Source organism: Sorex fumeus, unplaced genomic scaffold (assembly GCF_029834395.1).
Source record: "Sorex fumeus unplaced genomic scaffold, SorFum_2.1 ptg000047l, whole genome shotgun sequence".
Lineage (NCBI taxonomy): Eukaryota > Metazoa > Chordata > Mammalia > Eulipotyphla > Soricidae > Sorex > Sorex fumeus.
Genome location: NW_026606104.1, coordinates 6,731,970 through 6,744,811, shown reverse-complemented (window position 1 = coordinate 6,744,811; position 12,842 = coordinate 6,731,970). Strand labels below are relative to the sequence as shown.

The 12,842-nt window shown below is 41.2% G+C and overlaps 1 protein-coding gene across 1 annotated transcript; it reads right to left on the bottom strand.

Annotated features, from left to right (window-relative positions):
• Positions 1-504: 504 nt before the first annotated feature.
• On the bottom strand, positions 505-12,325 carry LOC130031475 (Fc receptor-like protein 2). The gene is made up of 8 exons (XM_056122820.1): positions 12,295-12,325; positions 11,071-11,091; positions 7,255-7,521; positions 6,767-7,045; positions 5,605-5,892; positions 4,776-5,054; positions 1,247-1,567; positions 505-605 (listed from the first exon to the last, which is right to left on the bottom strand). The coding sequence occupies exons 1-8, from the start codon at positions 12,323-12,325 to the stop codon at positions 505-507; spliced, it is 1,587 nt and encodes a 528-aa protein (XP_055978795.1).
• Between the last annotated feature and the right edge of the window lie 517 nt (positions 12,326-12,842).

The window sequence follows — 12,842 nt, the reverse complement described above, 5'->3', positions numbered from 1 at the left end:
GCATTCCATATGGTCAGGTGTGGCCCAAAAACCAAAAAAGAAAGAGTAAAAGCAAATTAATTACTAAGTATTAGAATACAGGAAAAAATAATCAAAGTTTGTTATGATAAAATATGTTAATGAACAATAAAATAAAACACTCAATAAATATATGGATATTCTATAAAACAGCTATTCTATAAAAAATAGATATACTAATGAAGAGCTTAATCAAGAAAGAAGATACAATTAATAAAATCACATTTGAAAACCTACATTAAATAGATTCCCCACATGTTATTTTATCTCTTTAAATGTCCAGATTTCTATCTAAATTTATTGATTGCCTATTACATTTCAGGAATATGTCAGTCCAAAGAGACGGTAGTGGGATTTTAAATTGTTCTGGTAAAGTCAAAACCTGGACAACAAGTAGGTGTGGAGAGAGAATTTTTCTGATCTCAGCTTCTTTGGGAATTTTTCCCCCAAAGCAGGCAAGAGTCAGTGCTTTAGCAGCCAGAGTCCTTAAAGAGGAGGAAAGACTGTGGGTCCATCCGGAGCTCTAGAATCACTGAGGTCTGCGACGTGTCTACTCCTGGTGTCCTTATAAGAACTAGGCAAGAAAGCTATGGAAAAAAAGGGAGAAATGTGAGGAGGGGACTATCCAGGAAGGGATTATCTGAAAAACTCACAAGGTTTCCCCAGAAAAATGAAGCCCAGAGCAGCACAAAGATACAACCTGAGCCTCAGGCCTGCCACTCTCCTGGAGACCATCCCACAATTCTTGGTTGGTTTCTTTTATAGACCCATGGTCGTCCTAGCCCATGCTCCTTCCTGCCTCCTTACTTCATGCTTCTTGTCCATTAGAACTAAGAGATGGGAAAACTCTGGGACTTGCTCACCCAGTTCCCTCTGTTTTGAGATTAATTTTGATGAATTTAGGGACGATAGAGCTCAGAAGAGCTGATGGGATTTCAGAACATTGCAATCAGTGTATACTAGATTAAAATTACTCACATCCTGTGGCTTAGTAATTATTTTTATAGTTCCAGTCCATAGCTATGAAAATGTCAATGTTTTGACTTTTAAGATGACAGGTAAAAGCTGATCACAGAACAAAGAGGAGAATCTTATGACCCTCAGCCCAAGGAGCAGTGTAATGTAGAAAAGAGAGTGGGTGTGAAGTGGGGAAGGGCAAGGTGAATGGCAAAGTGAACAGAAGCTAGAGTGGCCCCTATTCCTAGCTTCAGGCCCTGTACTCACTCACTTTCACACACTGCCCCTGCATCTTCGTTATGTCCACAGTCAAAGGTCTCAATCTGTTCACATTCAGCCAGGGCCTTCTCTGTCCCGTTGCAAAGGGCGACCTGAATAAACACAGGTTGGTCCTCTTCTGCCTCTGGCAGGTATATCATGCCTGCAGGTGTGTGCTTAGCTGCTCCACAGCCTAACTCCCGGCACACCACGGCCACATCTTTCATGTCCCAGCCGTCATCACACACGGTGCCCCAGCGACCCTCCTGCTCCACTTCCACCCGCCCTTCGCAGCGGTGGGCGCCATACATCAAACGAATTTTGGGTGGTGGCTCTGCAAACAGAAGATCAGAATGTATTTTTATGCTAATTCCTGTGTTAAGTTGTTTGATGATGGTGGAGGTGTGTTAGATGGTGGGTGGCTTGCTAAAAAGTAGGGGGTCATAGTATCTACCCGACCTTGTTTTCCTTTTCTAAGGGCATCTTACCCCACAAAGGCCCCCTTATCTGGGAAAAGTGCTTCTGTTACAAAGAGACATTGGGACAGGGAGACATGGCTTGACTCTCAGCAGCTCAAAGGGCTTTAGATTTAGAGAAGGCTAGAGCTAGATATTGCTAGAGGTAGAGACAGAGGCCTTGACAAGAGAGGGCCTTGCATTACTCCTTTGGGGGCATCATACCACCTGGTTCATCTCTAATCTCTGCTTACTTGTTTGCCTATGTTAGAATCATTATGGGGGAAAAAAGGGAGGTCTGAGCCATATCCAGAAATGATTAGGGGCTACTCCTGGCTCTGTGCTCAGGAGACATACCTGGTAATGCTTGGGAAGCTTTTCTGGTGCCAGAGATTGAACCAGGATCAGTCGCATGCAAAGCAAGTGCCTTACCTGCTGTACTACTCTAGCTCTGGAGTTATTTGTAAAGAGCCTCTGCTCTCTGGGGTTCCTAATGGAGAGGAGATATCTGAGTTTGCAACTGTCAGAGGTCAAGTTTGTCTGAGAATTAAGCTCATGGGTAAATATAGAGGAAAGAAAGGAGGTGAGACAAAACCCTTGGGTTAGTTTTACACACTTGGCCCCACTAATTCCTGATATCCCCGCAAGTTTATCATCATTCTTTTTAAGGGCTCAAATAAGTGTGTATGGAATTCCTGACATTTATAAGCAAAACATTCTGCTATCAGGGGCTGGAACGATAGTACAGCAGGGAGGATGTTTGCTCTGCACAAGGCCAACGCAGGTTCAATCCCCAGCATCCCATATGGTTCCCAAGCACTGCCAGGAGTAACTCCTGAGTGCAGAGCCTGAGCATCACTGGGTATGATCCAAAAAGCATAAGAAAAAATAAATATAAGGAAATCTCTAGTGCCTGCAGCTATAGCAAACATTAACATTAAACATTCTGCTATCAAGTCAATTACCTAGTCCAAGGCAAATCCCTTGCAAGAAGTAAGCTAAGAATTATAAATAAGCTGAATAAGACTCTCAAACATTAGTAGATTGAAAGACCAAACATGTAAGACTCTATGAGAGGGCCTGAGCGACAGTATAGCCTGTAGAGTGTTTGCCTTGCTTGTGGCTGACCAGAGTTCAATCCCTGGCATCCCATTATGGTCCCCCAAGCACCACCAGGAATAATTTCTGAGTGCGGAGCCAGGAGTAACCCCTGAGCATGACTGGGTATGAACCCCCCCCCAAAAAGGACTCTATGAGAACTGAAAAATCAAGCAACATGTTTAATATAACAGAGAAATAAATGAAGTTTAAATACCTTAAACTGAAAATTTACATTAAAAAAAACTTCCACATATACTATTTTTAAAAAGTTCTCATAGTGCAGAGTGATAGTACTGTGGGTAGGGCACTTGCCTTGTATGTGGCTAACCTGGTACCCCATAAGGTCCCTCAAGTTCACCAGGAGGAATCCTTGAGTGGAGAGATAGGAGTAAGTCATATCATTGCTAGGTGTGGCCCCCAAACAAAAAAGTTCTCAGAAGTAAAAATTATACAGATCATGCATATTTTTATAAAGTTTACAAAGATAATGAAAAATCAATAAGGTATTAGTTAAATAAAATATATATGTAATGTGCTAATAAGAAATTGTAAATCTCAATTTCTAAAAGAAGTGAAATCCTCTATAAGTCATATTTTAGAAATAAGCTAGTGAAAATATTTTACATCAAAATGTGTAAGATAAGATAAAGATGGTGCAAAGGAGAACACATATAATTTAAAATTCATTCGTTAGGTAAAAATGAATTAGAACTTGCTTAAGAAATTAAGGAAAGAACTATATAAACTTAAAAAAAATAAATTAGGAAATTAAAAATTAAATTGATTTGAATAACAAAATTAAATATGGATCTTCAAAAAGAGCAATAATATGGATAGGCATTGACAAATCTGAATAAATAAATCTACCCAAACAAATTAGAAATGAGAAGATTCCCAATGATAATTATGATGCTCTTTAAAAGATACACGAAAATCTCATGGTTGGTGTTAAGTTTTTGAAAATCTGAATAAATGTCCTACTCTTTGAATAAAAGTAGTCAAATTATTTTAACAAAGGATAGACATCTTGAAAAGATGAATGAAGAGGACTTGACAATGGAGGTAAAGTTATTTGGATCAGTGATAAAAACTTGTAAGAAGTAGATAGTTCTCTTAATTTCTTTTGCAGTGGTGGAGCTCAAACTCAGGGCCTCACACACACAAGACAGGTGTTTTACCACTGGACCACATTCCCAACCCTCTAATATTGTCTTATGTAGCTGTAGGACACAAGCAATATGGAATACTTCTGAAATCATTCTTAAGTGAATCTGCCATTGAAACCAAAACTAGATGAATATAAGTTAAAAAAAGCTTATAAATAAGGATTTTGAAATAAAATACTAGCAATTTTTAATTTATTACCTACGATGATGAATAAAAGAAGCAGAAATTCAATACTAGTTCTTATTAATAAAATTCTTCACAATGATATATTAAGCAAAAAAAAATTATATAACCACCTTAGTCTATTTCAATGACCCAAGCCTAAAATTCTATTTTTGCATCTGTTAGCTGTGTGACCTATTTCCTGATTAGGTAAGTTTTTAGAAGTTTTAAAAATGAATCTAAATTTCATTTGCTCATTAGTAAAATGAGAGTTTTTGTGGAAATTCAGTGAGATAATTCTAGTAAAAATTGTAACGACTCTCTCTGGTTTGTTCATGTTTTTTCCTGCCCTTTTCCTAACGTCTCTCTCCTTGCCATATCTCCCCCTTCTCTCACCCATCCCTTTTGTCACAGCTGGGCAAAGTGTCCTGCAAGAAGTAACTTGTTCACTTCACAGATACGATGATTTCAGTGAGGGAAACAAGAAGGGCATATAGTGGGCCAGTAATGCTATTATCAAGATCAATAAAAAAGGAGAATCTTCTAGGGTCTGTGAACTCTAGTTGAACTACTCCAAATCCCTGAGGGACAGAAAAGAATGCAGAAGCCATTGCTTAGCCGAACAGCCTCTGGAGGAAGCCACTGCACACGTCTTACCTTTGACATTGAGTGTAATTGTTTCACTGCTTTGGGACCTCAGGCCATTTTCTGCTTCACAGGAATAGTTACCAGAATGTTCTATAGTCAGGGAGAGGATGAAGGATGCTGCTCCTCCAAAAGGCACTGAGACATTTCCCAGTGTGACATTTCCATGATAAAACCAGTACAGAACTGGGGGAGATGCTCTCTTGTCTTCACAGCGAAGCTCTAACAGATCCCCAGCGAAGGCCTGGTTCCTGGGAGCACTGGAGGTGAGGACAGGCTGAGACACTGGAACTGACAAGGAGTGGAGTCCATCAAAGAAGGTTTCTCTTGTCAGCACAGACAACCCATTCTATCCTCATAAGACTCCTCAAAGCATCCTTCCAGAGACATCATTCTTTCCTATGCTGGTGTCTTCTGCCAAAACCTCCTGGGACAGTTAGGTACACCTTTAATGAGGGGTTTGACTATAACTATGACCTGTCTTATGTCTTCCCATGTTCTCCCTTTTTTCCCTTGTATCACCACATCATACTGATGCTCCTTCCATGCTTACTCAACCTCTTCACAGCTCTGCCCCTTATCATCTTGGAGCATCCTCACTGCCATGGAAGTAAACCAACCCCAGTCAAGAAATGTTGGAGGATCAAAAAGATAGGATGGAGGGTGGGATTCTTGTCTTGCATGTGGCTGACCCAGGTTTGATCCCTGGAACCACATATGGTCACCTGAGTCAGGAGTAATCACTTAGTATAGATCCAGAAATGAACCCAAACGCATAGTCTCCTTCCTCCGTACCCACTCCCCCCAAAGAGAAATGTATAATTAAGAGGTTGCTACTTACTTTTCACTGTGATGTTTAAGGTTGCACTCCGGACAAGGCCATAGCCATTGTCAGCGGTACAGTAGTAACTCCCTGCATGGCTTTCGTTGATTTCAGGTGTTTCTAACTCTGCTCTTTGGAAACGCCCATTTTTCCTGCCCAGACTCTCCTTTGTGTTTTCTCTGTACCAGGAGAAAGTGGTGTCCCCTGTGCCTTCTACCACAGAGCAGACAAAGACAAGTGTCTTCCCTTTAAATGCCCAAGCTCCCTGGGGCTGGGTCTCCAGGACTGCACCAGACACAGGAACCCCTGCATGAATATGAGAAAATGAGTGAGGACTGAGTAGGTGCTGGTATCATGTGCTGAGCATTAGTAGGTAGAGAGAGCAAAACTGAATTGGGCAAAAAGGGGAGCAAAGTGAGAGCCAATAGGGAGAACTATCTGCTACGAAATGCTAAGTAGAAACCTGGCATCATACATCCTTTACATTTTAGCCCTCTCACATGCCCATAGCCCACAGGGACCTTGCTCTTTCTTGGGGAAGTGGGAGCCATGAGAGGAGCTCCGCCATGATTTGCCTCTTATGCAGTGCCTGATCTTGCTAGGTCAGCCAATCTCTTCGTTTTCTCAAAGATCTAATATGAAAAATCATAGCTACTTCTCAGAGTTCTCATGAGGGTTAGAAGAGGTAATGTATAAAGTACTCATTCCATTGGAAACTCTTAGCAAATGGTAGCTGTTGCTACTTCCATTCTGTACTGGCACCGTGAGCTAGAGAGAGTAGCATGGCAGTTCAAAAGGTATACAACTAAGGGGCTGGAGTGATAGTACAGCAGGGAGGGAGGGAGCCTTGCACATAGCTGCTTGGGTTCAATCTCCGGCATTCCATATAGTCCTCTGAGCCCTACCAGAAATGACCACAGAGTGCAGAGCCAGGCATAAGCCCTGAGCACTGCTATAGGTATGGTCCAACAGCCATCAATAACCAACAAAGAACAAACGACAGGAATCAGAAGACTTTGGTTAGGTCACTTAATAGTCACCTAAGGAATTGGTAGAGCAAAGCCCAGGTAAGCCATTGCACCCCTATATTCACAAGGAGCGAGAAAGGACATGTGAAAAGATGTCTCTGGGTCTGTTCAGGACTTGCACCTGCTTCTTCCTCCTGCCCGCAGGGACTTACTGTGCACAGTGATGTGGGACTGAGAGCTGCTCCGTGAGACGGTGTGCAATGCAGTCATTGCCTTACACCAGTAATCTCCCGAGTCTTCTTTCCATATAGCCGACATCTGGAATGACGATCTCCAGCCGGACTGCAGGGTGTGACCACCCCTGAAGAATGAGTAGTGAAGCTCCGTATTTGACCTCTCTGAAGGGAGCCTGGTGTCACAGGACAGTGTCACTGACATTCCCTCAGTGGGTTGGGAGGAGCTGACTCTCAAACTAGGGGCTGGGAACAATTCTGGAGCACATAAGCAGATAGAGAGAACCAGTCAGTGCAGTATGGAGTTGCCTTCTCAACCCCAGTGAACAGGACACACAACTTAGAGGCGAGGACACATAGCATCCTCCTTTCTCTTCCTGAAATGTTCCTCCTTGCCTCAGGTCTTGGTCTGCCCTTCAGGCCTTACTCCCTCACAGTCTCATCGACTTAAAGAGTCAGACACTCACCGTGAACAGTCAGCCATCCCGTACTTGATTCTTCAGTCACATATATGAACCAGAACTTTTTCCGCTCTGTTTTACAATAATAGGAACCGCTGTCGCTGATTTTTGCATTTGAAATGGTGTGCCTTGAGGCATCATGGTAAGTGGCTATCAGGTGTTGATCTTTGTAGTACATCAGCTTCCTGATTTTGCCATTATCTTCCCCAGAGCATCTCACGACCACCTCGTCTCCTTCATAGGCATAGCGTGGCATGTCAATACTCAGCCAGTCTGCAAGAGAAAACACATAGAACAAGTGCCTCTTGTCTCTGTACCCTGCCTCTTGCTTCTGTTCAGAATGGGGGAGAGAGAGTGATTACAGCAGACGCCATTTCTAGGAACCTACTGCTTCCCCCAGCCCCAGCTGCCCTCTTCAGCAAAGCCAGGCTCACCTTCACCTAGTGATATATTTTGTCTTACACACCCTATTAGTTTTCTGTTCTGTTAAAAAATACTTTTTTCTTTTATGGATCAAGTACAACGATGCTCAGGAGCTACTCCTGATTCAGTGTTCATGTTCCCTCCCTCATCTGTGCTCAGGAGACCATATTATACAGTGAATTAAACCTGGACCTGCATGTGCTCAGCTTATAATATCTCTGGCCCTTAAAAAAGTTCTTTCCCAAAGACTGGAGAGATAACAAAAAGGGTAGAATACTTGTCTTACAGAGGCAGACCCAGGTTTAATCCCTGACACCCCATATGGTCCTTCGAGGCCTGCTAGGATCTCTGAGTAATCAGGAATAAGTCCTGAGCACTGCTGGGTATGGCAGAAAAACAAAAAAAAATTGTTTTAATCTCAGTTTATTTTCCCACGTGCCAACCATTTTCTGAAGAAAATACAGATTTAAAAATGACACCATTAACATCTCCTTATGTCCAATACAGGGACTCATGTCCCATGCTATCATGATAAACTTTCTCTGCATTTCGTCTCTCTGCCAAGTGGTACAGTTTGATGACCGTCCCTCTGTTATCTTCCAAAGATGAAACAATCTAGCCCCCTTTGATAGTCAATCTGGGATCTACATCATAAAATATCCCTCAGGAAATTATCATCATCTAAAGAGTTTTCCCAATGGGTTTGGCCTACTCTCTCCTTTTAAGAAAAAAAAAAAGTTACTGAGGACCCTCTAAAAAGTGTACCTTTTTTCAGCAAACAACATGAAAACACACAATCAATTGCACTTGAATTTACTGAAGCCCCGCCAGGTTGTTCCAGCGTCCCCTTTGTGAAACACTGGAGTTGGTATCTTCATGAGAATGTCTCTGAGATGAGAGAGCTAACAAGCAATGTGGTGTTTGGAATCTGATCCCACCAGGAGAAGAGCAAACTGTGGAATGAAGACTTCTGGAGAACTATTCTGTTAAAGCTGGCACAGTAGGAAGAATGACAACCCTGTTCTATGGCCCAGCTTAGAGTCTTCTGGGAGCCTGGGGAAATCTTTTTTTGCTGGCAATTGAGCTGGAAATTCAGACTCAAATATCATTTTGGAATTGTAGTATATTGGGTTAATTATAGGAAAAGAATTCTTATTCTTAAATAGAATAGATGAAGAGCTTAACCTCATGTCTAAGTCTTTGGCCCTTCCCCATCGAAGCAATGAGAGGTAGTGGCAGCAGCAGAGAATCAGAATAAATGCAAGACAAGGCATAGAAACTTTTGCTTAATCTGTTCACACTGCTTAGCCACTAGCCAAGAAATATAGGCTTCAGAGTTTTGTCTCAGAAGCAAGAACATTTTTCTATGAGGTCTGGATTCACAGTCTCCAAAATTGGATATTTAATGAAAGGGGTGCACTCAAAACATTCATATTTGAGGTTGGAGCAATAAAACAAGATTAAGGCACTTGCTTAGCATCAGCCAACCCTGGTTCAATCTGGCATTGTATATGGTCCTCCAGAACCATCTGGAGTGACTCCCTGAGCACAGAACCAGGAGTTAGGCCTGAGCACCACTTACAAACACTTACAATCACCCCAGCTCCAAAGAACCAGACACTTTACATTGGAACAGAACTAAAAGCCCAGCAATAAACCGTCAGATATATTAATAGATACTTCATGACAAATAAGTCAAGAGCATAAAGCAGGAAAATAAATAATGAATTAGGTCACTCTTTTATGCCATGCACAAAAGTTAATTCAAAAATTCATAAATACATCAAAGACAACATAGGGAAATGCTCCATGATAATGGCTCCAGTGGGATCTTCAGTAACTTGACTCCATTGGCAAGGGAAAAATGTGAACAAATGGGTTAATCAAGCTTGAAAGGTTTTATACTAAAAAGAAATGAACTAAAACAAAAAGACATCCCACTGAAAGGAAGAAAATATTTGCAAACATACATCTGACAAAAGGCCAACATTCAAGATATATATATGTGTGTGTGTGTGTGTGTGTATATATATATATATATATATATATATATATATATATAAAGTTTTCTGACTTAGAAACAAAGAAACAACCCAGGTCCAGGAATGTAGTACTATAGTAGAGGACCTGTTTTCCATGTAAGAATCTGAGTTTGATCCCTGGTACTGTAACAGACAAACAACAAACAAAACAAAAACAACTCTAAAAAGAGGACGGGGGGCATGCATTGAATAGACACTTCAAAGAAGACATACAGATGGCTACCAGACACATGATAAAATGCTATTCTTAGTGATTATCAGGAAAATGCAAGTCAAAATGACAATGAGTCATCACCTGACACCAGTAAGAATTGTCTCCACCAGAAAGGCCAGAAATGAGTACTGGTAGGGATATGGAGAAAAGGAGTTCTTACTCACTTTTGGTGAGGTTGTAAACTGAACCTCCATGGAAAACAGTATAAAGATTTATCAAAAAAGAGAATTATGAGGCCAGAATGATATTAAGTAGGTAGGTTACTTGACTTGCACATGGCTGACCTGGGTTTAAACCTTAGCACCCTGAGTGTCTCCAGGAATAATCGCTGAGCACAGAGCCAGGAGTAATCCCCTGAGTACTGCTGAGTGTGGCGTCAAAACCACACCAAAAAAGGAAATTGCTATTGTATAATTCAGCAATTTCACTCCTTGGTACCTATTCCAAGGATACTAAAATATTAATTCATAAAGGCATATTAGGGCTTTTTTTCCTGCTCTCAAGCAATCTGTGTTCTCTTGAACATGTATCCTCTTTCCCTCTCCCCTCACATTTTTCTAAATTTCTTTCAATAAAACTATTTTGCTTCACTTAGAAAGACAGAGAAATATTCACACCTATGTTCACTGCAGAACTATTGACAACAGCCATGATCTAGAAACTACCCAAATGTCTACTGGAAGATGAGTGGATGAAGACCTTGTTGGTATAGGGACAGGAGAGAGAGTAAAGCAGGAAAGGAAGGAGCTTGTCTTGCATACAATGAATGTGGAGGGAAATGGACAGAAGAGGGCTTGTGAGAAGTAGAGGAGGGATACTGGCACTTTGATGGTGGATATGGTGAGGAAACTCTGTAACCCTTTAATATATAGACATTTACACTCTTGTAAACCAATGTTACTTGAATGCATTGCATTGGGAGGATCAGAGGGGAGTCTTATTTATAAAGCAGGCAGGCAGAGATTCATGTGACATCCCTACATGACAGCAACATGAACAAGGCGTTAATCATTATTCTTCTCACCCAAGTTTTGACCCTGAACATATGCCCTAAACTAAGAGACTAGGACAAACAGAATGCCCAATCTGGAGAGAAATAATAATTCCCCGGAAGCTAAAAGAACAAAGGGAAGAGTAACTCACCTGACTGGATCCCTGTGGGAGCTGTAAGGAAGTAGAATCAGAGAAATTACTACAAGGATCAGGATATTTAAACTTAAAAAATTTTTCAGTTCTCTAAGATTTTTCCTTCTTTCTCTTCCCTTGTGATTTTTCCCTTTTCTTCCCAACTATACTCCTTCCCCTATTCTCCCCTATTCACTATATTTCTTTTTTTTTAAATGCCTTCAGGTTTTGATACTCCTCTTTCCCTTTTTCTTTCCCTCTTCCACAAATAATCCATATTAAAATAGTCAGTTTAGAGCCAGAGCATAGTACAGCAGGTAAGGCTCTTGCCTTGTCTGTTACTAAAATATCTTCAATTCCTGGTATCCCATATGATCCCTTGAGCCCACCAGGAGTGTTCCTGAGTGCAGAGTCAGCAGTAAGGCCTGGAAAAAAAAGAAGACACACAAAAGCCCACCTCAGTTTATAAACATACTTCATCTTTGTTCATCATTGTTACCAGCAGATAAGTTTTCAGAAGTTTTGTTATTTCCTCGTACAAGATGTTTAACTGCATAGTGTGCACAGCACAGAAGCCAGAAGGCCAGAAAGAAAAACTTTTTTTTTTGTTTTGGGGCCACGCTTAGTAGTGCTCGGGGCTCACTCCTGGTTCTTTGCTCAGAGATCACTTCTGGAAGGACTTATGAACCCATAAGGGGTGCCGGGGACCAATCCAGGGTCAGCTGCATGCAAGGTGAGCACTCTGCTCATTGTACTATTGTTTCTGACCTTTTATTGACACAACTTCTCCAGAATTCCATTGTAGATTTAATACTGTGTTTGAACCCACATAGAGAGGAGACCAGTAGAGTATGCTACCAGTAAATCCATGATCTCACCTATGGTTAGCAAGATTTCCCAAAGTTCAAGTCTACATAGTCAGCCAAAAAATGTGGAAGTTTGTAGCAGAAGTAATTGAGAGAGAGTAATTTGTAAATGGAATGGAAATAGAATTTACTCTAATAGATCTATTAAGAGATTCTTTGCTGCCCATCTTCCTTAATTCCCCACAACTTTGTTTTTCCTGGAACAACCTCTTTGCTCAATACTCATTTGCATAATATGTGTTGGATTTGAGTTAGAAGCTGAGGCCCATCCCAACTTATCTGAGTAGAGATTGGTGCTCAAGAAGAAGTTCTAGAAAACCCAGGAAGGTGTTTTGGCCTTGGATTCATCCTAGTGATGCTCCAGTATCCTACCCACCAAAGAGCAGAAGTAGCAGCCGCAGCAACATGAGGTTGATGAGATGTTCTCTGTGCATCTGGACTGGGCACCGTGAAGCTGGACTGGGCACTGTCAGTCAAGCAGGAACTTTTATAGAAATGGAGAAAAAAGGAAGTGGAAAAATTATTTTTGCCAATCAGCATTATACCCTTCGTGCCATTGTTTTTACACCCAGGGTGACCAAAAAGTAAATGTTTTCTTTATAGAGATGCTTGGAAATGTGCCCATGTAGTGACAAAAAAAATGTTCCCTAAGAGTGTCAAAATCTGTAACTGAGATCCCTCTAGGATAGCTTTCCAATGTGTTTTGACTTTCTTAAGTATGACTGAGTTCAAGGTCTGCTAAGACTCAAATCACTCGGCTGGTGCCTTTCAAAGGGAAATGCCCTTTATCACTCAGGATGTCTGATCTGTTAGGCAATTGCTTATGCCATTGCAAACAACATGCTAACACTGCATGGTGCTGCTCTACAGAGATCCTCATGAAAATACAAACAAACATATTGTGAGATGATACTGGGATAGGCA